At 41.5% G+C, this 24359-nt stretch overlaps 1 protein-coding gene and 2 long non-coding RNA genes across 10 annotated transcripts; 1 reads left to right on the forward strand and 2 right to left on the reverse strand.

The window, feature by feature from the left end:
• The first annotated feature begins 365 nt into the window (after positions 1–365).
• On the forward strand, positions 366–21418 carry LOC111248724 (angiomotin-like protein 1). 7 transcript variants are annotated; one of them, XM_086988148.1, is made up of 9 exons: positions 366–1046; positions 1521–1662; positions 8057–8604; positions 12262–12614; positions 13475–13718; positions 14328–14667; positions 15146–15514; positions 15965–16049; positions 19033–21418. In XM_086988148.1, exons 3-9 carry the CDS (start codon positions 8058–8060, stop codon positions 19261–19263), a joined length of 2169 nt encoding a protein of 722 aa, XP_086844274.1. In that variant the 5' UTR covers positions 366–1046; positions 1521–1662; position 8057; the 3' UTR covers positions 19264–21418. The 7 variants fall into 7 exon arrangements, with proteins under 7 accessions (XP_086844274.1, XP_086844273.1, XP_022657293.1 ...); XM_086988147.1 differs by lacking the exon at positions 1521–1662 and adding an exon at positions 6011–6174; XM_086988149.1 differs by lacking the exons at positions 366–1046; positions 1521–1662 and adding exons at positions 5048–5182; positions 6011–6174.
• On the reverse strand, positions 1661–4101 carry LOC147756275 (uncharacterized). 2 transcript variants are annotated; one of them, XR_015327160.1, is made up of 2 exons: positions 3961–4101; positions 1661–2746 (listed from the first exon to the last, which is right to left on the reverse strand). It is a non-coding gene; the product is annotated as an uncharacterized LOC147756275 (long non-coding RNA). The 2 variants fall into 2 exon arrangements; XR_015327161.1 differs by having other exon boundaries at positions 3827–3967.
• Positions 17208–22052, reverse strand: LOC147756276 (uncharacterized). Its single transcript, XR_015327159.1, has 2 exons — positions 21823–22052; positions 17208–18293 (listed from the first exon to the last, which is right to left on the reverse strand). It is a non-coding gene; the product is annotated as an uncharacterized LOC147756276 (long non-coding RNA).
• Between the last annotated feature and the right edge of the window lie 2307 nt (positions 22053–24359).

A 24359-nucleotide genomic window follows, 5' to 3' on the forward strand; every position in this document is an offset into this window, starting at 1 on the left:
ACATTTTTTTCCTGAACGCAGTTTCATGATTATCTCTCCAGATGCCTATTTCTCTCAATAAGGACAAAATACACTCAGTAGTATAAACAAAAAATGTCACTCAGCGATATCTCTCCCTGTCAAAAACAACGCTACGTCACTACTTTATTCAACATCTGTCCTCGTTACCAACATCATCTGTAAAGGTGAGTGTCCCAGTCCCGCTCGCCACTACGTCTCTTTAAATATTGTTGATTTCCCTTTCTCTTTGCTTTCGCCGCAAACGGACCTCTCCGGGAACACTCCTCTACTGCACCCCTTCTCTTTTTCTCAGCCATGTTATTATCTGCTCCCCGTTTCGACAGCGCGATTCAGCGTGCCCAAAACACTGATCGTGCCACAAAACGAACCACACAGCAGGGTTCTCTAGTAAGCGAACGTATCACAGTCGAGCACATTGGTATCAGCCCTCGTCGAATTCTTTGCATTTTTTGGTGATTGCTGCTGCTGCTAGTGGCCGCTGCCATCGCCGCTGACGCCGTAGAGTTATCGATTCGTATACGGAGTCGCGTTGAAGCGCCGTGCCGTTTGAGGTTGTCGTGCCGTTTCGGTAGCGTGAGTGTTAGCGAGTGCGTACAGTATAGAGGGTGGTCGCCTGGTATAGAAATAGTATGTCGTGCTATTCAACGCACGAATTTTGAGTGCGTTCCATCGCGTTGGTATCAGCTATTGGTCGTGTATAGCCACGGGATAGATCCGTCTTGTTATTGTTTTGCTGTGGTGGGATGTTTGTTGCTTGTGCTGCTGTTGATGTGGTTGTTGTTGTCAGCGGTGTCGAGGCGACCGGCTGGCGAGCGTTTGCTGCCTGGATCGTCGTGGGGCTCCGTGTGCGTTCGAAGCGTTTGTTGTGATCGTGATGCTAATGGTAATAGCTGTTTAGTGTGTTTGTGTACGGCAAAAGATTGTATTGCATATGAACGTGTTTGGCCACTTAGTCGCCAGCTTCGCAAGGATAATTGGACGAGCGGCACGCCTAGATAGCCGTGAGGTCTACTCTTGGCTTCAAGGTGAGCTAAATAAAAAAGGCCTTCGTAGTTCTTCGTCGCCTAACAACGCGTCGTTTCTACCAGAGTCTGGCGAACACAAGCATTTTATAAAAAACATAATAACATGAACAATATGTATCACGACAGGGGCATGACACTAACGACGGGAATGATTTTGTTCAGTAATGATAAACCCAAAAAAAGGTCATTAGAGTACATTGTTGCTTTTAACAGGGCTTTTATTAGGAATAACAGGGCTTTTATTAGGAACTGATTATTATCTGTGGGACAAAGATACAGCGCCCGAGCAGCGCCCTGTTTTTATCTTCGTTGAGGAAAAATGTCGCTCCAGTATCAAGTGAGGTTTACCGAACGAGCAGTAGCAAATATTCGAAAAAACTGTTCGCCACTGTGTAAACGCGGTGAGACGCCCCCGTGAAACTATGCAATCGTAACATGTTTACTTGTTTGCCTTCTAAAATTAAAATCACTTAGTGACCGGATGGTGTAGGTTCGAAACCGGACGTAGACACCCTATGTTTGATGCTACTGGAAGGGCTCGCCAGGCGCCTGGGCAATGCTCGTCTGAGTGGCGCTTGCAGTGAACGCGAAACCTCAGACGTTGAATTTAGACGTGGTGAGACATTATACCATACGTTTGTTCGCGAGAGACTCTTTCAGATGTCGCATCCCGTTTTGCTGCATGGATAGATGATGTTTGATTGGTCATATGCGTAGCGCCTTTTGATTAAATGCAAAACTGCTAAAATGATTGTTAAAACTTGCATAGAATACAACTGAACCTATTGTTATCGTTATTATTACCAAATGTGTTATTAAGTTGGATCTTGTATAGCTGTGCGTTCCATGAATAGACGTTCGTATTGCTATTGTAGGCTCATATGCAGAACTCGGTTAGGTATAAAGACCAATCCTATTTAAAGTTTCCTAATGCTAACATGATTTTGCTACATAAACACTGATTTTCTTAACAAATGAACTGTAAATAACATTACCTGAATTTGTTATACATTGTAGGCCAAATCTCATGTACTTTCGTAGTACATATTGTACAAAGAAAAACTTTTTTGTTGTATATTACTTCAATATTCTTAACTACTGCCCTTGTTACCTACATACTGCCCTGATAAGTAGTATACTATTACGAAGTAAAATTTAGTGTCGGTGTCCGGCTTGAATCTAGTAGAACATTACGTCGCCGCCCAAACGACAACGAAGGTAACACCGAGGGTACATTTGATTCTTAAGGTACGATACAAGAAGGTCCTTCATTATGTATTGTCCCAATATTAGCTGTTTACTTTGGCGATTGGTTAATCAGTGTCGTAGCCACAACTTCCTCAGCAAGATTCGCGACCAACATGGCCGCGGAAGGCTTGATCATACCTCACCGCTTGCTGCCTGCCACTGGTCCGGCGTTGGCCCTCGCTGTAGACGCTGCAGGCAGAACGTCCGCTAGCAGCTGCATCGTCATCAACAGCTGTAGCTATAACCGTTGAAAGCATTCGCGGAATTCTTCTGGCTCAGCAGCCGCCATCGGCCCGGTCGCCGCCGGCGCTGCCACCGTTGCGGTCGTCATCCATTCGCATGTCCACCCGGGGAGCGTCCGGTGATTGGCCATCACCGCTTGCAGCAACGGTAAGAGCGATAGCCGCCGTAGACTTACCAAAGTCGGCAGCAGCGACGACTTTAGTGGCGAGCTGCGAACGGATGAAAAGCATGATGGTCAACTCGCAGCAGGCCCAAGTCGTACCACCGATGCTGCTGGACCGTCTCCGGTCCGGCCGTTCGTTAGAGCCCATTTTGTTGGCCGTTAGCATTGCAGTTAATCGTCAAACGTTGCTGGTAGTTGATCCTAACAATTGCTGGAACATGATTTGCTTACCACAGAGGCTGTTCATAATTATAGCATTGATATAAGTAGTATAAACGACTGATAATATATAAACCAGGCAAACTTGCAAACAAATAAGCGCTTAGAAAGTTAACGACATAAGACAGACGATGATACAAGCTGATTCAATGGCTTGGATTGCTAGTGGCTATTGCAAAGAGAGAACGGCCCGCCGACGCATTCCGACGGTGACGATTAGCCTGGTTAAGAGTTCTTACTTAATGCTGTTATACGCTATAAACAGGAAAATGATCAGAGCTAGAGAAGCTATTTTCCGGAAAAGTTTGAGATCTGCAATTCACTACTTCGTTTTCACTATTGAATGCTGTGACGTAAATAGCGTGGAAATGGAAAACTGCTGTAAGGAAATTATTGGTCGCTCAATAGATATATAGCAAATGTGTAGGGAAGCAGTGCATGCAGTGAGTCACAATGCTTGCTGTATGGGCGATAATAGGAAGTAAAGGGTCAGAGAGAAGGTACTTGAATATTTTAGCTAGAACCGAAGCAAGATATTACAGATCGAGTTTATCCGGTGTTGCACCCTCTTGAGATGCGACATCGAGTCGATTGTATCGACAGATGATGGGGACATAACGTTGTCTGGTAAACTTAATTGATGTCATATGTCAAGAGTTTGAAGAGTACATGACCCATTTTGTCGATTGACATGATTGGCGACAATCCAGAAGAATTTCACCAAAAATATTTCAGTATTACATCATTATCATCAGTGTATAGTCGATTCGATTTATTCTGTCTTAATTTTAATTTTCATTCTTTCTGTCTCGTATTCCTACTTTTGCCCTGCACCATTCTGTACAATGGAAACGAATCTCGTTAACTGCATAGTTGCGACTCCTGTGTTTTTATTCGGGGCACTTGCCTACGACACATGACGACGATGAGTAGGGGTCGACTAGCATAAGCCATTGTTACACAAAACCTCTAATATTTGTTTCTGAGTCTTAACGTCCACATGCAAGTCTGTAGCTCACGTTTTCGTTACGCTTTGCTTACACTTCTAGAGCCGGCATAGACTATTACATGTGATTCCGTCCTTTTCATCATCTCGCTATCGAATCCGGGTGGCGTAACAAGTACTCGCCGCCGCACTGCGATTCATTTTCCTCCCTTGACGCTGGTCGTAGCGTCAGCCAGGTTATGTCGCACGAGCTGCTTTAACAGTAGCACCGGCAGTAACAGTTCACTCTCTAAACCATCAGCCATTCATTTCAGTATAGATGAAAGGGTGCACACATGGACGTACCTCATCTTTTATTCTTACAGACATTTATTCTGTTTGCTAGTAAAAACCCTATTAAATCGCCTGTGTTATTACCTGTCTGAGCGAGTAACACAACCGGAAAACATTTGGCTAACTCTTACAAGGGACAACCTACGCGGGTCGAAAAGAGCGACGGGCGCTAAGCTATCTCAGCGTTGTCAAACAAATGTAGCTCCGCCTCAATATTTCATTTTGATAAACGTTCCTTCCTATGGCGTGCGTCTGTTTATAGGCGAATCTCCCGTAACTGTGGTTGCGTGTATTTGAGGATGCAACGACATATGTTCCTCTAATACACGACATTCACTTCGAGGGAAGACTTCCTCCGCTCCAATTTGTTTTCCCACATTGTAGCTTGGCGTTATTATTGCTATTTTTATCATTATAGTTATTCTTGTTCTTTTTATTATTGTTAATACGTTAAATAGTTCCTCACTGATGCGTCGTTGCACAAAGGCTCATAGAATGCTCGTAGCAGTGCAGTCGCAAAACGGCAGTAACCCGCCAGACAGCACACGTAAGGCAGAATGCATTATGGCCATCGTCAGCAGGGCTCGTCGGTACTTTCTCAAAAGCGGACTCCGCTTCTATTGCTGTTGTCGATGGTGTTGCACGCGTCGTCGCCGTCGCCATTGCCATCGCGATTGGGGCGGTCAGCGTCAAGCGCATGGTTCTGTGCCACAACGAGGGATGCTCGCTGTACGGCAACTAAGGGTATCTCAGTTTCCGCTGACTGCGACGATACGGTCGCTGTTGATGCTGCTTGGACTGGAACCGAGTGGTTCTCTCGTTCTTTATTTTTTCTTCCTCTATTTGACTCTGTGCTCGTTTCTTGTTCGCCTTGATATCCGACTGCCTGTACGACCGACCGCACGCCCGTCACTCCGTCCATCCGCCTGTCCGGCGTAGACTCGCCAAGGAATGCTGACTCAAGGAGACTTCTCCGATTAAATGGTAGTAGTAGTTCTTGATAGAGAGCGCATGGCCTCTATGGTGTTTCTAGCGTATGGTTCATTTGATCTCGATGGTACCGCCGTCTACCGCCCACGATTGCCAACAGACAACAGCTGCTAAGTCTACTACTGCTATTGTTGTTCCACTTTCGTGGCCGGCGTTACAGCCGCCATCGTTATCCTTTTTGCTAGAGTTACGTGTATTAAGCAACACAGCGCTGTATCCAAAAGGGTTTTTCTTTCTCTCTCTGCACCGTTTTTCATCTGTAAATATTCCCCTTCAGTGAATTAGATCAAGACCGCTAATGCCAAAGGACTTCGTTGTTGAGCTGAGGCCATACTTTCGGTCGCAACTTCGCTCAGTAACTGTAGCTATATTGAGTTTCACATTTCGACTTCCAGGTTTTTACTTAGTTATGTGTGCCGTGGGGTCGAGTCTGTGGCATGACGTCTTTAGCGGCCGTTCGGTATGCCCATTTTATATTTTGATGATGCAACTGGAAACCACCGCTGCTACCAACACTGTCTAGTACTACTGATTGATCCAGGCAAAACTGGATAACTGCTGCGTAAAGTCGCACCGTTGTTGTCTATGGTCCAGCTCGCTGAATTATGCACAAATAGTATCGATGCCGCTTCATCTAGTTTATCTCGTTTTTTTTTTTTTTTTTTATCTTTTTGTCCCTCTCTGTTGACTTGCTTGTTTAACTGTCCGCGCTCAAATATTTGACCTAACTGGTCCTAACCATAAATGACGAACGCTTTCGTGTCCACAAATGTGTATTATTAGTAGTATGAATATATCGTAATAATCTTTTTCGCTCCCTAGTAAATACAATACGCCAACTCTCTGCTAGACACCGCTTTTGGCCTTATGGAAGATGGAAAGCGGAAGGCAAAGAAACGGTTATGCTGCCACGTAACCACGCGCAGACACGGCTTGCTCTAAGAATTGGTCCATCGTAATTGGTTGGACACGAAGACCAGATTCAGGTATGCGATTTCAGGTGCGATATTTGTAAAGAGCTCTATGGTGAAGCTACTACGATTACAGATCCTGCGCCGCTTTTAAGCTGAGTATCAATTATGAATGAGGAGGCGACGACTGGCCGTAGCAGTTTTACAAATGAAATCAAAAGAATAAGATTACGCTGGCAAATATGCGTACGTGTGTGGCTGGGTTCGTCTAGGACTATGGGACTGTGCTGTTATCATGACATCAGCTTGTATGTACGAATATGTTATCAATTCATACAGATCTATCGAATATAAATCGGTGCCTGTACTGGTTGTTTATAACTCCGAAAATCGTTTTTTTATGCAATATTATTTGATATTATGAAGTATTCCGAAATAGTCTCTTATGATATTTTGACGTCCGCTATTAACTTAGTTGCTAGCTATTTTTGATCCGTATTTATTTCCATGTATACGTAATCTGCAATGCCTGTATAGCTCATATGAAGGGGATAATTGCGCACCTGCTAGTAGCCGCGTATTATAAGCAGGGTTTTTGGACACGTGGTTTTTGAAGGAAACTAGCCTACAACGCATATCCATATGATACTTATATCTTTTTAAAATTTAGCAGCTTCTTTGAAATGATTTGCACGCGTCAATAAATTATTATTATTAATGTAGTAGACGAGCTTTTGATCCACTTTTCATTGATTGTATGTATATATATAATCGATTGGTAACTTTGAATAGACAGTCCTGACGCCGGCAGCGGCATCACACGTTGACAGATACTTCCTCACAGGACAGACAAACATCTCAACGGTTCCAGTAGTGGTGGTCGGTGTGGATCAGCTAAACTCAGCTATACAGAAGCACCTAATGTTTTAACAGAAGACGTGTACTTGACAAGCTTTCAAACGATATTTGTCCTCTTCAATAGCATATCTTATAATGCATACCACGTAAAGGTACAAACTATGCCTCGGGGACGCCGTTTATATGGCGTAGTTGTCAAACAGAGAAAAAAAAAGCCCTTCCTACTATCTATCGGCTGAAAGCTGACGAGTGAATAATCTAGGTCTGGGCACTTGTACAGGAAATAATGTCTATTAAACATCGCCGTAAGACGGGTTTAGGTTATTCGACGGTCGTCATCGATAGAATGTTGCGTTCGTAGCAATAATCGTTGGCGATGTCATTAGATTAACTAGCTAGGATATGATTTAGCCTGAATTGTACATGCAATGAAAGTTTTATAAAATGCACGAATCTATTATTGAGTTTCTAGAATCTTCTACTATCCACCAACTGCGATAGTTTGTGGTGACCGCTAGGTTAGATTCGCTCCTGTCTACATAGTTGTGGCTAATAGTTATGTGTGGTAAAAACCATCAACTATTCGGGTATAGGCAGGCGGATCACATGGCCAAACTGTATAATGGCAAAACTCTGCCATGAAGAAAGCTGATACAGTTAAATGTTAGTTTGAATTAGTGTATTTTGAATTTGAAGTATTTTGAATTTTAGCCAACAACACTTTGAACTAAACTAGTATTTTGTGGTAACAACGAGAAAGGGCTACACAAGGTTCTTTTTTTTAATTGCGGTTGCTCGTCATCGCCTGCTCCTTTTTTAACACCTATACTTTTAATCAGCCACACGCAAATTAATTGATGTCTGTCTTTAAGATCGGCCCAGACAAATTGGAGATACTCGAAGTCAGTTCAAAGGTATCGAATGTGCTTCCAACATGCCTGTTCAAATGGTAAATCGGTAAAGCTTAAGCTCAATATTAACGTATACATCCATTCCAGCATATACGACTTTTGCGTATAAGTCAACCATCCAATTTGAATGTCCAGTGTTTTAGCATCGTTTGCATTGACTTGATTTGTGCCGTATCTTATTTCCACAGGATGAGTGTCCGTACGACCCCTTCAACGGCCGCTGCGTACCCCAGCTCAACGGCGGTTATTACCGTGCCATCGTTTTCTGCGTCGTATTCGTCAGGTGCGTCGGGCGCATCCGATCCTGAGCTGGACGGTCGTTTGTCGGCCTCACAAGAGAACCTCGCGGCTGCTGATGGCGTTGTTGGAAATGGAACCAACGCCAATGGAGGTAGTGGCGTCAATAGTCCAAATAGCCAGAATAACAGACTTGCACCACAAGGTATTCCACCTCACGGTGAACGTCAGGAACCGCAGGGTGAAGAGACTCTGATTGCAGATGAGCTCAATAACACTCTTGTCATAAGGAATAACGCGTCCATTGATGGCTATTCATCGCCATTCTACGGTAAAGCTCCCCCGTACCCTGGTCTTATGGGAGCACAAAGCACACCAATGATTAATAATCACAAAGCCAGTACCCAAGGAGTTGGAAGTCAAGCCGCTAGAGAAGTTCAGGAAATCACGGAAATACCGAAGCATTACCTCGACAACAGTCCTATGCTTAAACATCTAGGTGAGTAATGCTAGATTTTACAGTGAGTAATTATGATAGTTTGACAGTATGATTTAATTAGGCTATAATGGAAGACGGCTCTGTATCGAAAACGCCGGTTGAAATATCCCCAGTCAAATTCAGCAGCTGGGGCAAAGCAAAGATGGGAGAATGTAGCGTAAGATATTCTAGCGCGGCGCTCCTGTTGATGCAGTTTCGTCATAATTGCCACTGTGGCAGTTTTAATGTCAGTCTTCATTAGAATAGCAGGCAGTGTTGTAGCCCCTTTAGCTAACATCTGATACATTTGAATGAATATTGAGGTATATATTCGGTCTTATAACGCGTTCCTAAGTGTTTGGAATTGATCGAAGCATGTCGCATTAATATTTGTAATTGCGCAAGGTCAGAATAAACGTTTGTATAAATATTTCTTTTTTGAACATTTACAGTAAGGTTGTACAGCATTGATTTCGCAACTTTGACTATGTATATATATAATCTACTCAAATTAATACGTCATCGATTTTTGCGTGGCTTGTCTGTGTCTACTTAAACTATAGTTTGCTCAATATTGAGACTTGAAGTATAACGTAACATGCAAATTTTATTGTTTGCTGAAATTTTATGCTAGGTAATTATTTTGTAGTTGTCAAGCTAATCGGTAGTATTAATTATCGCATCCTATTAATACTGATGAAATTGCATGCAGTTTTTTCATCAATGGAAAAAAATTTAACTCGGTATCGTGCGAAATAGTAAAATGTCAGGCGGACTTCAAAGTTGAATAACGTTTAAAAGTAGTTGGGCTAGAATGATGATTTTTTAATGTATTAAAGGTATTTTTTACGTTTGTGGTAGCCTCTGTACAGTCATATACTCACCATTTGCGTTTCCATACGTAATGCCTCCATTTGACTGACGACGCGGGGGCAAATAAGGAGGAAGAAGTCGGCTGCGAAGGCCCGATACCACCCCGTGGGCACCGGCCACAGCAGGGCCTCTTCGTAGTACCCACGGAAGTCAGACAAACGGCCGACTGGCTAATCTCTTTTCGATACGCTACGATCTACGTCATTTACTGTGTTGTATTTTCACGTTGCTGTTCTTTCTCTGCCAGCCAGAGAAGTGCACGGAGAAACTTGAATGTGTGAATAGTAGTAAATCAGAATTTGAATATGTTTGCTTACCAGCTGCTTCTTTCAAGGAATGAGAAGCCCCGTAATCACTCGGATTTTGATAGAATAGGTGCGTTGAAATCAACGTTAGGCATTTTTTTGCTTAATTCAGGCATCAATTGAGGCATTGGGATCAGGTTTAATGGATTGGAACAAACAGACTGCATGTTTTCGCTCGCTGTGCTGTCCGTTGCTAGTAGTACCGTTCGAACTTACTTGGCACTGCTACCAAATTCGATATCTTTTTAGGTCGACGCTAAACTTGGGCCTGGTAGAGATTCAACCGCCCTTCCTCTATAGAGACTGTATGATTCAGGCGGGTTTTTCAATAATTCAAGTTCCACATATGGTGCGTTAAATGCATTACACGCGTTTTTAACTGACTTAAAATCAACTCACGGGGGACTTTTAAGAAAAAGAGACTGATTAAGAATCAGTCTCTCAATTTTCAGTTATATGTGAACGCTACATATGAAATGCAAGTTTTGGCTAACAGAGACTGTAGATTCCAAACTCTGATTCCGTAAACAGCATTTTCGATTACAGCAATGCGTTCTTGTACCTCGGATCAAGACATCTAGTCATCTTCTCGTTGGTTTTCAATACTCTAGTCTTGCTTCTTGAAACGTTTGTATCATTCGCGTATTAAGCTTTCGCTTAAAGCCTTTTTACGTGATATCTTTGCCAATCTTTGATGATTTGTCGGATCTCTATGGTCTTTAGGGAACAAAAAATTGACCACTAAGCATTCATTTTCGAGGCTAAAAAATGTTTTCCCTTCTGAACTATTTTTTTAATAAGCTCGGCGAGTCTTCACTCACAAGTTTTTAAAAGGCTAGAGTATTTTCCTGCCAAATTTTGTCTGCTAGCAGTGCGTGGCTCAAAAGTTATTCAGTTTTAAAGTCCGCCGGACTCGCTTCTAAGAGCCTAATACATTGATTCCAACCAGGACGCGTATAACTGATCGACCTTATTACACAGTTTCCCAAATGTATCATTTCTGCAAGATTAGTGTTAGCCACAAGACGAGTGACACAATTTTAGGTATTCCAATCCAAAGAGACTTCAGAGCTGGTTGTTATGAGGCACTTTAAGCGGAAGGTAGGCTAAGGCAAATAGAAAAAATAACTGCTTCGTTTACAAATCGGCAAGTGCAAAACCGCTAACAATTTTAAGGTTGTTCTAGCACATCGTTTCCTCATCGTTAACGAATTTCGAGACAGACATCGCACAGTCTTTAGCTTAGTACCATTTCTCTGTTATACTATGATATAAATCGTAAAAAGTGAGTTGTGCGGTAACTACTGAAGGAGTTTACTTTTATTTTACTAGAAATTCGATTTAATTCTCAGCGCAGACAAGTTGCAAGCCATGCCGACCTGCTACGACATTGTACGACTGACAAGGATGTGTTTGTGAAACGCTGTTTGAGTGTATGTTCGTGAACTATTAGCATTCAAAGGTCAATGGTTATTCCTCTAGACAAGACAGTGGAGAGGAACGTAAGGACGGGTAAGTCTCATGGTGAATTCTGGCTTTTTCATTTGATCGTCCTTTGGAACGCGTAAATGGTATGGCATTATTGTCACACCCAAGTTTATTCGAAGACTACATTCAAATCACTGTTGCTGACCTAAATAGAGAGACTCCACGAGGCTATTAACATTACTCAATTCAAATTGATGAATTGCTGAAATGAGTTAATGAACAAAGTGCAACTGTAGTAGTAACATTTGCACTAAAAAGGATTTAGTCAAAAAAAGTTAAAAATTGTGAAGTGCGACGTCACTCGTAGACGATGGACTGAACGAATTGATTCACATTTTTGAAGTAGACTATTTTTTTGAGGAGCGACTCTCGAAATTGTTTTTAGCTGTATTGGAGGTACTGTAACACGCTGTTGTCACGTGATGCGCCCGTTTACCAACACGTATACACAATATGCACGCGTTTTTTCCTCATGAAAAATACAATGATATTAAACGAAGTTTTTTTAAGACTTCGAATGAGTTCAAAAAAAAAAGCCGCTTGGTGGCGACACAGTTCGATATGGCAAAAACCCGTGACAGCTTTCTTGCCATATTTTATCGTTTTACCATATTTAATCGTCTACATTATGAGGTACTGTCATAAGTTCGTTGTAATATACTGCGGCAATATGATAGAGTTCATTATCACGCACGTTAGTTGAACCTATAGCGAGAATTGCAAACAAAAAAATTTGAATCGAAGCCTCAGTACACGGCTTTTGTTTGATATCATTTCGGGGTCCAAAAAATGGCAGTAAGTTGTTTTTATGCGTCGTAAGTGAGACTGAAGTATCTCATTCAGAGAAACTTGTTCATTAGCTAACTTCACATTGATTCATTTACCGTGTTTTTTTATTAATGGTAGTCATACTATTATTACGATGTTGAAGATAAAAATAGTTAGAATAATTGCCGGTACTTTTTTATTCATGCATTTTACGTGTTGGCATTTTGTATTACTTTGTTTTCAGCGAAAGAGATCCAAATTCAACCGACGTCTTCAAACGGTTCTCCAGCCGCAGCTGACTTACCAAGTCCTTCAGGCGTATCAATGACCCCACAGGCCATGCCAGTCGGGATCACTAACTTGCAGACTTTGCAAGGGATCCAGCCAATTCAGGCCAACCACCAGTTGTCCGTTTTGCAAATGTCCGTCGTCAATGGTAGTCTTCCAATGGCCCCTGCTGGTCAGGGTACGCTCGTGAACATGTCACAGCTCGGAGATATCACTGTCCCCCAGGACGATAACGGCAACAAAATTATATCGCTTCTTTCCCAGGAGAATCAGGCCCTCAAAGCCGAGCTTGATCTCTGCCATACGAAGGTAAATGAACGGAAATATGATTGATGCTACCTCTAATGATAGAATAATAGTGTAATTAACAATATATCCTATGACTAACTAGAATAGGTGTGTAAAGTTTATATATTAACAAATATATATGTAGGTATTTTTTGTTACTGCTAGGTAGATATTTTCAGAGTAGCCACAACTGTTCCTGCAAAGGTGTTGTTACTGTTAATGTAGATGTGCATGGTGTGAATTTTTTTTCATTGGGCTTTAAAACCAAAGGAAGAAGAAAGGGGACGAAAATGAGGGTAATTTTTTCTATCTGGTCGCTTGTTTTCCATGGTTCTACAAAATTTCCAACTGTATCGTATTTATACTATGAACTAAATTCAATATGCCGATGTATCGCCGAGTCGACATAAGTGCAAGTCATTCAACCGTTAGCATTCGAGTTCGTCTGAAATTAGCCATTATATACACAGTTCGTCAAGAGAGGCCTGCCAGTAGGAAATTTGGTGTGTTTGGTTCCTCGGACAGTTCTGGAAATTGTGACCTGGATTTTGCAGCGTTTTAGTACGAGAGATGATTTTGATAACACTTGCAACGATCGTAGGTTGTCTGCGGTGTGTTTTAGCCAGCCCCTCTCCTTGACTTCGAAAGAAAGGAAAGGAGATTCGATTTGGAAATGTCTGTGGGATATTGGGCTAGGAGATTTGAGAGCCGCTAACTATAACGGCGGACCGCTGGTCCTCAGAGAAATCTCCACCCCCCTCTCTTAGGTACATTCAGAAAAAAATATATGTCGACAAAAAATTCAGATATTGCGCATAATTGATAAACAATAATGAGAATAGTAATAACATGCATCTGTATTATCCTATGCTATTTCCCAGATCTCGCGCTTGGAAAGAATGGAGATCGAACTGCAGCACCTCCACGAAGCCCAAGAAGAAATCGTAGTGGCTAATGAAAAGCGCGAACGTCTTGAAACGGCATTACGCACGCGAATGGAACAGGAGATTCAGCGGTTACGTCGAGGTCTAGCTGCTAGTCCGGCCCATGCTGATGCCAACTTTGTCGAAATGCAGCAAGAGCTATCCCGCAGAGATCTACTTATTGCACAGCTGCTTGGACAAAGTGAGTTATCTTAGAAACGATCGACAGTAATACTATTGCGCTACATAGAATTTCCAGTGTCTAGCAGGTGGTCACAGGTAGAGCTCAGACTTATTGGACTACCCAATAATTACAGTAACTAATCACCAATTGTGACATTAGGCATGTTACTAATTTGCCTTTCTCAAGCAATCCAATACCTACCTGGGATAAGATCACATCGATAATACGATCCTGACCATGGGTTTCCAGCAGTATTGTGATTTGTTTGAGAGCTCAAAGGATCATCTGCATCGCAGCTGTGACATGTTCCGTTTACTTTACTATTCTATTAATAATTAATTCATCAGACGCTATAATAGCTTGGCGCATGAATAATTCCAATATTATTTGCTGTTTGACTAATTTTTGGTATACAAACTGTGGTATACAAATATCTATTTATAGTTTACGTAATCTACAAGTACGACTAAATAAGAAAGCATTAAAAATAAATAAAATAAAAGTATCTGTTGTTATCGAATTTATACCATCTACATAGGCAGAAATTTTGTATCCATTGAAAAGAGAACGGTTAAGACGAGAGTTCACGAGTTGCCGTTTGTTTTTCGCTGTATCTATCTACTGCAGATAAAGAACTATTGTGCGAAAAGGAACGTAAGGACGTGGAGATTGCCGCCCAAACAGCGACACTAGCAGAGCAACGGAAGCATATCGAGATTCTAGACCACGCATTGACGAACGCGCAAGCCAACATCGTCCGGCTTGAAGAGGAGGCCCGCAAGAAGGAGTTCTATGTAGAGCGGGTCCACGAACTTCAGCGAGCTCTTCAACAGATGCAGGCAGCCAGCGAAAGACGACTCGAAATGGAAAAACGCATGCGAACTGAGCTTGAGAAAGATGTTCAGAGCCTTGGAAGAAATTTAGCAAACTCAGGAGGTGACGTTGAAGACCTTCGCAAGACAATTAGGTACGAACGCATCTACTGCTAGTACGATCATATGAGACTATGTTATAGACGCTTGATTTAGGGTTACGGGTGCTCCTATAAGACTTACGTAAAAGGGCGGAATATTTTTTCTATCATTATAGGCTAGGCAATTCATTCAGACGCAGATTGAATGTAGCCTATATCTTGCTAATGACGTTAGCAGTCAAGCAGACGATCATAGATGCAAGCGTCATTCTCTTACGTTAATGGATAAGGGCATAAACAGATTTATGTGAATGAAATCTTGGAAATGTCATTACCAAATATATACTGCTCCAGGCATACCGTTCCTTCATCAGATTGTTTTACGTTTCCGTAAAAAAAGACGCATGCTAGTAGTCCACTTCAGTAGAGTTGCTTTGATTTTAAACACGCCTTGCGCTCGATCATGACGTATGCTGTGGCTACTAACAATGACGGGAAGACGCTGATGTTTTTCAAATTTTTCTTTTTGAAGGGATTATGAAGAAAAGGTCGTCTCTTTGGAAGGAGAGGTGGCGCGTTGGGAACAGAAATACTTGGAGGAAAGCGCACTTCGTCAGATGGCCGTGGACGCTGCATCAGTACCCAAGGACGCTCGCATTGCAGCTCTTGAGCGAAATTCGGTCGAGACGGAACGACTCATTTCACAAGTGCGAAGTGAGAAACTTCGCCAAATGGATGAACTACATGCGGCACACCGTAGGGGCGCCGAGCTCGAGAGCCGTCTGAAGGACATGGAGAGCAAACTGGCTGAGCGTGACGCCATGATTCGGGTGCTCCAACAACGAAGCTCGATTCATGCGCGAGCCGCTAGTTCTGTAGCGCTTACTCACCACCACAGAAGGTCAGTATTATTGTATTGATCCGTTTTGAATGGCTCTTCTATTCAACACATGTTTGATATGCGTAGTCCAAAGCAGATAGTGAAGAGTGTTCTTTCATTTAGTCATATTTATAATTGTCGGACAGTCATTCAGGCGCCGGCGATACTCTTCCTTCAGAGGAAGGTCTGATCCTCATGACATTCTGTCCTTGCTTCCTTGAATACCAATAACAGCGGGAGAAAATTGAATGCTTTTTGATTCAGTGCCACTCCTCTGAAGCAATTATTTATGATAATAAGTAATAGTAAAATTATGTACTTTTCGGTGTAGCACTCATGCTTCGGCTGGATATACGTAGAATGCAAAAAAAATGAAAAATCTACTCCAATTTATCGTAGTGCAAGTATATGAAGTATTCTGTATGATGCAGCATAAATAATAATATTTCGTTACTTGGGGCGATATTTCAGGACGGGTAGCAAGGATGAGACGATACCTGATCGTGCGGCCATGGATGAATCTCTTAAGGAGTTTGGATCTCGTTTGGCAAATAAGGTATACCAATCTTGTGTAGCTGCTACGTTGGTCATAGACATGGCTTACGCAGAGATAGTACTTTTTTGCGAGAAAGGATCGGAGTAAATGGTGGAAGGGGATTCATTTAATCGAAAGGTGTACATGTTGATTGAACGAAAGCCATTTTTATGGCTTTAGAAGGTTGGCAACATGCGTTCTCAACCTGATTAGTTAGTCAGAAGGAGAAATAGGCCATTAATCAAGTTAAGCAGGATTTTAACCGGAAATGAAAAATAGGGCCCACCTTAAAAGCACCTATTCTTTGACCTGTGCAAATATGTTACTTTAGATCGAAACAGCAGAAATCCGTAGTGTGTAGCTTCATCAAAAACGCTTGTTTCTTACTCTATAATGCTATTACCGTTTTTAATCCATGACGCACTATACATCGTTACATGTGGGATGAGTACGAGACTGGTTGGATTCATGGGTATATATTTATTTATATATAAATATACCTAAATAAAAAAAAAAAAAAATATATATATATATATATATATATATATATATATATATATATATACGGTACTAATCTTGGCGAGATTGATCTGATCACATTTGGTAATGCCTATGCCCGGAATACCTCGTTTTTATGTTTATAGAGATTTGATAAACAATCTTTCGGTAGTGACATTGTGCTCGCTAACGAACAAGGTAGCCGAGTAGTGTGTATGTGTTCAGTATTGGGTATCAGACTGATTGCAGTTCGCAGTCACAAAGCACAATGAAGTGGCAAGCCCGGGCGCTGAAAAGCTGAGGTTTCCCCTCGCTTGCCCAGTAGATACAGCATATCAAGGCTACGTGGCCTACTGTAAATAAAATTATATAAACATAGAAAAATTGTAGTAATGATATACCGAAGATTCGTATTTACGGCGCGGTGCATTGTTTAGATATTATTAATGTGGTAACAATGTATTTCTGGCTCTCGTGACAAATACATCATATAAAAAGTACTATTACAGTATCAACATTCGCATTTCAGTTCTTCTTCTGATCCTGTAGAACCGTCTGCAAATAGAGAGCGCGGGAGGGATCCAATTTACCCACCTCCATCTTTAGCGGCGTTTAGCACAACAAACGATAGTTTAAAGCTTCTACCGTTCAAAATTCACCCGAATCCTAACGCTTTGCGTTATTTGAGGTATCTCCGTGTGCAAACATCTGAACCTGTTTGTCTATGTTTTGTGTGCTCACCGAATAATCAGTCCAGTTGATTGATTTGATCCGTTTTATCGTGTAATTAGCTGTGCCTTTAGCTTTCATGGGTATATGATAGGGTGTAGCATTAGCGTTAGCTTAGTATTCCTGTGATAATGAGAAAAGTAAACGTCTCCGATCGTGCATGATTAGAACTAAAATTAAAAATCGAAATTCGTTTATTTTTGACATTGGTTTGATATTGAGCCACTTGTGAAGGCCGTGACACGAAATCTGGCGGTCACCTATTGATACTTCTTTTCGGTCGAATTTGACGCACGTCCAATAATGATAATGGACGGCCTCTTGCTTATATCTGTTTTGGCTGTAGTACGGTTTGCCTGTCTGTGCACGCTTTTTCCACCGGCTACAATCGACTAATAATAACCTGCATCCAAGTTTGTTATTGTTCAGATGCACAAAGTTATTCATTAAACTAACCAGTGTCTCAATATTATTTTATGGTATTTCTTGTTTCTACCAGTATAAGAGTGTGCGATGAGCAAACGCATTTCTCCGTTTACTAAGTAAATAAGCGAACGGTTGCGTATTTGCTATGTGTGCACGTACGTTACTTCAAGCTGTCGTTTAATATAGGCGAATGATTATTTCGTTGGTAAGGATGGGGCATATTAAAAGAGATCTAGAGACCGCCTAAAAAAATTGCCGCGAGAGATCTACAAGCTAAGGCTAAGGGCGCTGTAGTTTTCAGTGGGTGACAAGGCCGCTTCATACGTGTCGAGTACAATATGGATGTCTATTTGTCTGGGCAGGTGCGTAACACCTCCTTGGTGAAACCGTGTATTCACCGAACGAAATCAAATAACTTGGCAACAGCTTTCATTTGGCTCTTATGTAGTTCTAGGAAGGGTACCTGAAACACGATTAACTACTCTTGCAACCGGGTTCCCTTAAGTCTTCGCTCATCTCCGTAATCAAAATCCATGACTAATCCTCTTATTTGGTCGACTTGGCGTCTACGAACTCGCTGGTCTTTTTTCCATCAGCGTTCATGTGACGTACCTGCCAGCAAGAAAACAGCAGTTATCAATCGGTATTTTAACGCTGTTCTCGTGTGTCTCTGCGTTTAAACAAGAAGCAGATAGAATTACTGCAACGACTCCCCAACTGTAAATATTGCTGAAAACTAAATTAAACGTGAAGAGGAACTAACTTTAGAATGAAATTAGAATAAAGGGTGACCTTCGAGATACCAGTGTCGTCACTATCCGGTTAATTCATTGTGATTGGGTAATAGCACACAGCATATCGAGATTAAGTTTATTTGCTTGAACAAAAAATCAGCGAGACGGCTTTTGTCATATACTCCAATAAAAAAAATTCTCAATGTTTAACATCAAAAGCTTGACGAGACATTGCGTGTGACTAAAACGCCTTGCTAGTTGGTAATCTGCTATGACAGTCATCCAGGAGCGTGGCGGAAACCACACATACTGTCTGTTGTTGTTTTCTCGATGTTTGGATGACTCCAGTCGTATAGGGAATGTTCCTTTACTATGTCGGTCAGGGGCTAGGATACTCTCTGCGTTACCTCGCAACTAACAGGTCACAATTGGTCTCGGGTGCAGTTTCTTGTCGCGGCAGTCAAAGGCAATATTCAGCGTGGATATTCTACCGTTCCGATGTTTTGTGCGTTCATTACTAGTAGTCAGCATTGATTAGTTGCATCGTAGTCAGATATAGTTATCATAAAAACAAATTTAACCATGATTATCAATGTTTATGTTCGCGTACTTTCTAGGCAAGTCTTCTGGGCAATATGCAGTGCGGTTCGGCAGTCGCAGGAAGTTCATCGACACAATCGTCGCTTCAGCTTGCTTCATCCAACTCAAAATCGACCTCGAATCTCATCTCGCCGATTGAAGTGCCCGCCAGCAAGCTAAGCATCTCTGCAGCTTCACTCGAACAGAATGGCATTGATGGAAATCAGGGTGACGGAGACGGTGGTACAGTGAAGGTGTGGTGCGTCTGAGTCAAGAAGCACTTAATCAAGTGCCACCGAATAAGAAAACGTGGTTCGAATTCGTACGACTTTCAGCCATCAGGTAGCCGCCACGTTTCTTAAATACTTATTATTCTAGCAACGAGCATTAAGATATCATGGCTGTACGGGTATTGAACCGCTCTGGGGTATCACTGCGCATTAAGGAAGCATTCAAGGCCTCATTGCTTCAAGGGATCGTAAATCAGAACTGAGGAGGTGCAACATTTGGGTTATATATAGGTCAGAGTTTTTAAGATTCCGCGAACGTGGCCAAAGTAGTAGAATTGTATGTGCCATACGTAAGCTGCTAAGCAGGACTACGGTCTTCGGGTGTCAACAACATACCGTCTATGGCGTTCGAGTTGTCAGATTTCATAGTTTTACTTAGCCGGGAAAAGGTACTGTAAAAAAACCTTCAGGGTTTGTTGTCAGTCGCTGTGCGATAGGGCTTTGCCGTGAATAACGATGTCGATTGGAATTTCATATCTGATATTTAGTGGTGGTCGCTCCGTCTAATTCTTCCCATGATAACAGAATGAAGATGCCTTAGTGAGATTATCAATAGCTAGTTGAATTACGGCCTGTTTCTGCGCATGGGTATTTCGGTGTCATAAAAATATCACGTTTACATACCCATTCACTGCACTGAAGTGCCAAACACCTTTTATGTAATGATCAATTGCTGTAACTTCCTAATCAGTCGCGTGTATTTCCCTAACCAACTATCGGGAAGATGTGACGCCGACAATTTTCACTGTTGATGCAATTGATCTGCTAACTGACAGTAAAACTTAGCCACAAAGATCAACACAACAGTAGATCCCGCGACTTGAAGGGTCATTTTCTACACCAGGATGCACTGCTCTCGCACATTCATGTGCGAGTATGCAAGTACGCATCCGTATTTCCTAGAAAATGTAGCCTATCACCGAATAGTAGAAACGATGTCAAAAAGTTGTTGAGGGTGGATATCAGCCGCTCAGAATAGACCTCGCTTGCCTTTATAAGCGTCCCCAGCCACCGCTTATTTCAACCCTTTGTCTCCTATAGCATTTCCCGATGAATCATCAACATTGCCTTATTGTTCCTATCCGCGTTGATAATGGCAGGAGTGGTTTGTAGCAGGGGTATGTGCCAGATTCTACACGAAAAATTAAGGCCGTTCAAAAGGCTTGTATATTGGGTGATAGATGACTTGTTGTGATCCACCTCGTTACAAGGCTAAAACGAGAGTTGCACAGTGAGAGCGACAATCTTCCTGCTGAGATTTTGTACGGGACACCGTGCGCCAAGATCGGACTGCGCTCGATGTAGACCCGGATTTGTATTTGTTGGCAGTGTGTCATTCAATGATAACGTGTTTTTTAGCGGTCACGGTTGCCTATTTAAGCATGCGTTATGTAACTAATTAGGTATAGTCTTTTATTGATATATAATTTTATCATGAAAAATTTATCACACAAATTTGGAAGTTCTTATTAAGAAGTTATTTATATTGTTTTTCGTCTAAGTGATGACAAACTATAGAGGACATACTTTTGGCTGAACGGAAAGTAGGCCCTACGGAAGTTTTACACTAACGGCTTTGACACTTGTGCGCGATGATCAAAGTAGCTTTTACGTTAAGCACACAACAAGTTAGTTGTATATGTAATATTAGTAGTAACGATGTCAGCTCTAATGGACAACGACATTTATCCAAATAGGTGTGGTGCGAAATCCAGCCGAAAACACTTTGTGTTAGCTTCAGACATTGAGCCTAAGGTAATTAGCTTTCTATTATACAACAGGTCGTTGCTTCTTGTACAGATCTTTGCATAGAATGGAGATAAATAAATGAGAGATTTGTATTTATTGACTCTTATTCATCGCCGGGTGGCCCCTTTCGACCAACGACGAAGAAAAGATTGTGCTACAGTATAGTACCGAATGTATACATAACAAAACACGGATTGTGTCAAAAAAATGTAACAACAGTAATGAACACTTTATATAGCTGCGGTCGAAATATATAGATATGATTGCGTTTATAATTTGGTGATGCTGAAGACACGAATTATGACAAGAAATCGAGTTGCTGATTTAGGGGATGCTGGCATCCCTTAGGTTAAATGAAGTAAAGACTTGAAAAACAAAATGAAAATGATGTGTTTTACTTTTAAATAGGAGATGATAACACTTTAAAAAAGAAACGTGATCACACTTCGAACGTTTTCGATATGCATGTAGGTAAACAATATTGGGCTTACTGATATATATATTATACATTATATTATATATATTATACAGCTTCACAAATTTCCGATTTTTTTACACAAAAATTAGCACCTCTGGCTTATTCTGTAAGCCAGATATTTAGGTAAGATTCTATCTCAGTCTGTGGGGACCAAACGAAAGTGCTATTCACTGACACCTTTTTCAAAAATAGATAAATCGTCGTTAACATATTTTAGGCCAAATTTGTCGCCAAATCGATTAGTAGTCTATTGATCGTAAGCACTCATTGGATGAAAAAGAGAGAGGCGTTTGTCTGGCCGATTTACTTACAGGATACATACTCGACCTGACGAAGGGGAAGTAAGCGTGCCGAACGGCATAGGGAGGATGGAGGTATTCTTGCGAGTGAGCCTTGTCGATCAGCATGAGTACTCCGGGTACTTCGACGTCCAAGATTAGACGCTTGTTCGCGTTGAATGTGGGATACCACTGGAGAAACGACGTCGTATCGCCACTTCGATGATTCAGCATTTGGCACCATACAAGAAAGTACTGGTTGATTTAGCAGACTAGTTTCTCAAAGAATGCACGTCAAAATGGTGTCAAATATTGAAAATGCTAGTAGCCAGATGACTCATTCTTGAGAAAATAGCGCAGAGCTTTACGCTGCACATGTTTATGTAGGTCAAACTTAACAAAAATTGAGTATCTCTCATTCGTTAGGATATATATGTATATTTGAATATAGTATATACTTTGAAGACTTCCAGCTCGCCTTGTGTTTACTAGCACGTTGTCGGGTCATAAACATGAGGACTGTGGATATTACAAGCGGCTTTATGGAGTAGCCTTTGAATTATTCGTATTAGAATTTTGGATTTTTAATATTTTCTTCAAATTTTTGTCCATACAGATCTTCTACATGCGCCTTAAGAGAGTTATATATGCACCAGTCGCGTTCTTATATGTAATTTACCTGTTTATGGCTTCTCGAAGTAAATCTATAGCGGGATATGCTTGCCCACCAGTTGCCTTCTTTAAGGTATGGAAAGCCTCGTATTCACGTGGACCTGAATCAACAGGATAAACAGATTGAAACCAATGTTGAATACATTTTTGCTTAATCCAGGAGGTACTGAAGGCTTGAGGATTAGGTCTAGTGTTACCGACAAGTAACCAGACCACGTGCTTTCGATTGCCATGCCAGCGGTGCATAAGTCTCTTAAAGAGCTCGAGATAGCAAACTACTCCATTCATTGTTTCACTTGTGACGAGTAGCTCAATAGCAGATCCAATTCAAATATTACTATCACGTTACATATGCACGCATTCGAGACTGTCATCGAACAAGATTTCTTTTCAGTACGATTTTTTTTTCTTTCTTTTTTTTCTCGCCTGGTCGCTCTCAGGCCAGAGACTCGAATAGCATAAGAACAAAGATACTAGTTTTTATTATGGAGGTATAGGTTGATGCACTTAGATACGACTGGGACATTTAGATTTCTCTTCGTTTATAGCCTATTTGATCGGCCCGTAGCCGACAGTGTAGAGCACTATATTACTTACTAAAAAAAGTACCTTCTTTGTTACTCCTTTTAGGCCTGTAACCACTTAAAACGTTACCTAAGATGCTTTTTTTTGGTGTGGGGGAGGGGAGTGCAGTTGCTTTATTTTATTTACTTTTCTGTCATGCGTTATACTTCAAAACGTTCCTCTTTAAGCCTTTTCCTCCTTGCATTTTAAAATTATCCTTTTTTTTTGTAAATAATGGTCCTAAAAAAGGTCACTCCGCTACTGCGCTTCTTTATAGATCAAAGCATATGACCAATCCCGTCCCTAAATATGGTTCTAAGTATACCTCAAGGCATTTCTCTGCGCTCCGATGGGAAAGCTTTATAGTCAACTGTAGTACGATATGCCCAGCGCATAATACACATATGTCCTTATACGTTTTCCCTGTTTTTACTATGTAGGACTGGTGCTGACCATGTTGATTCAATGCGTGGTAGGTTAGATGAGGTTGTTATTTTTATTGCCATGCCCCATTCGCAAATCCGATTCGGTAAGGGACTTCGTCCGCTTTTTCAGTCTATCTGTCATTTCTAGTTGTGACTATTGCTTTCGCGATTTCCAGGTCGTTATTTGTCTGGCTGTCAAGGGGTTTATATCCTCCTACAAATATCATTCCGTTTTTTCTGGAAGATTCCAGGATAAGATATTGGCAAGCACGAAAATATGTTTTAGTGTAGGCAATCCTATATAATTTAGCTACCCTGATTGGTCTTGCTATTTGTGCCGTTAGCGGGGTCTTCCTATTCCTCTATTTATCTAGAGCAGTATTCGCCCTGATCGGGGCCTGATACAGTGCTAAGGATTCTGCCACCAAGGCTAGAAAGCTTTTTCCAAAAGGTTTGTCATTCAAAACATAGGTCGTGTTAAACTTTCCTCCTCCTTTTCGAGTGTTTTTCCTGCAGAGTATTGGACATCTGCTCTTCCTATCAGACTTGTATCCAAAGCGACCCATAAATACTTCACCTGTCAGCTGATCTGCGTGCTATTTTCCTTGTCGGTACTTGAAAAAAATCTTCTATGCAATTCACCGTAACGGCTCCGTATACGACATATTAAACGCCTCGATATAAGCGAGTTTTTACAGGGCCGGTCCAACTCCTGTAAGGCTCCCGTTGTGATCTTATTTCTCAGAAAATCTTTCTATGAATGAAAATATCATTCTTCTAAGCATTGGCTTTTTGAATGCGTTTTTAGCCATGGTTTATATGATTATGCTGCATTTCGTACTGTTTAACGCATTCGTAATATCTAGTAGTATCAGGATAACGTAGCTTTGGATCTTGAGCGTGCTGTCC

The sequence above is a fragment of the Varroa destructor genome, unplaced genomic scaffold (assembly GCF_002443255.2).
Source record: "Varroa destructor unplaced genomic scaffold, Vdes_3.0 BEIS01000004.1, whole genome shotgun sequence".
Classification (NCBI taxonomy): Eukaryota; Metazoa; Arthropoda; class Arachnida; order Mesostigmata; family Varroidae; genus Varroa; species Varroa destructor.

Bases quoted from the DNA above. Each gene is read 5' to 3' on its own strand.
- LOC111248724 (XM_022801555.2), top strand. From the start codon at position 7,815: ATGTCTGTCTTTAAGATCGGCCCAGACAAATTGGAGATACTCGAAGTC. The intron at 14,668-15,145 runs GTACGAACGCAT...TTCTTTTTGAAG, and splicing joins GACCTTCGCAAGACAATTAG to GGATTATGAAGAAAAGGTCG. The intron at 15,515-15,964 runs GTCAGTATTATT...GCGATATTTCAG, and splicing joins CTTACTCACCACCACAGAAG to GACGGGTAGCAAGGATGAGA.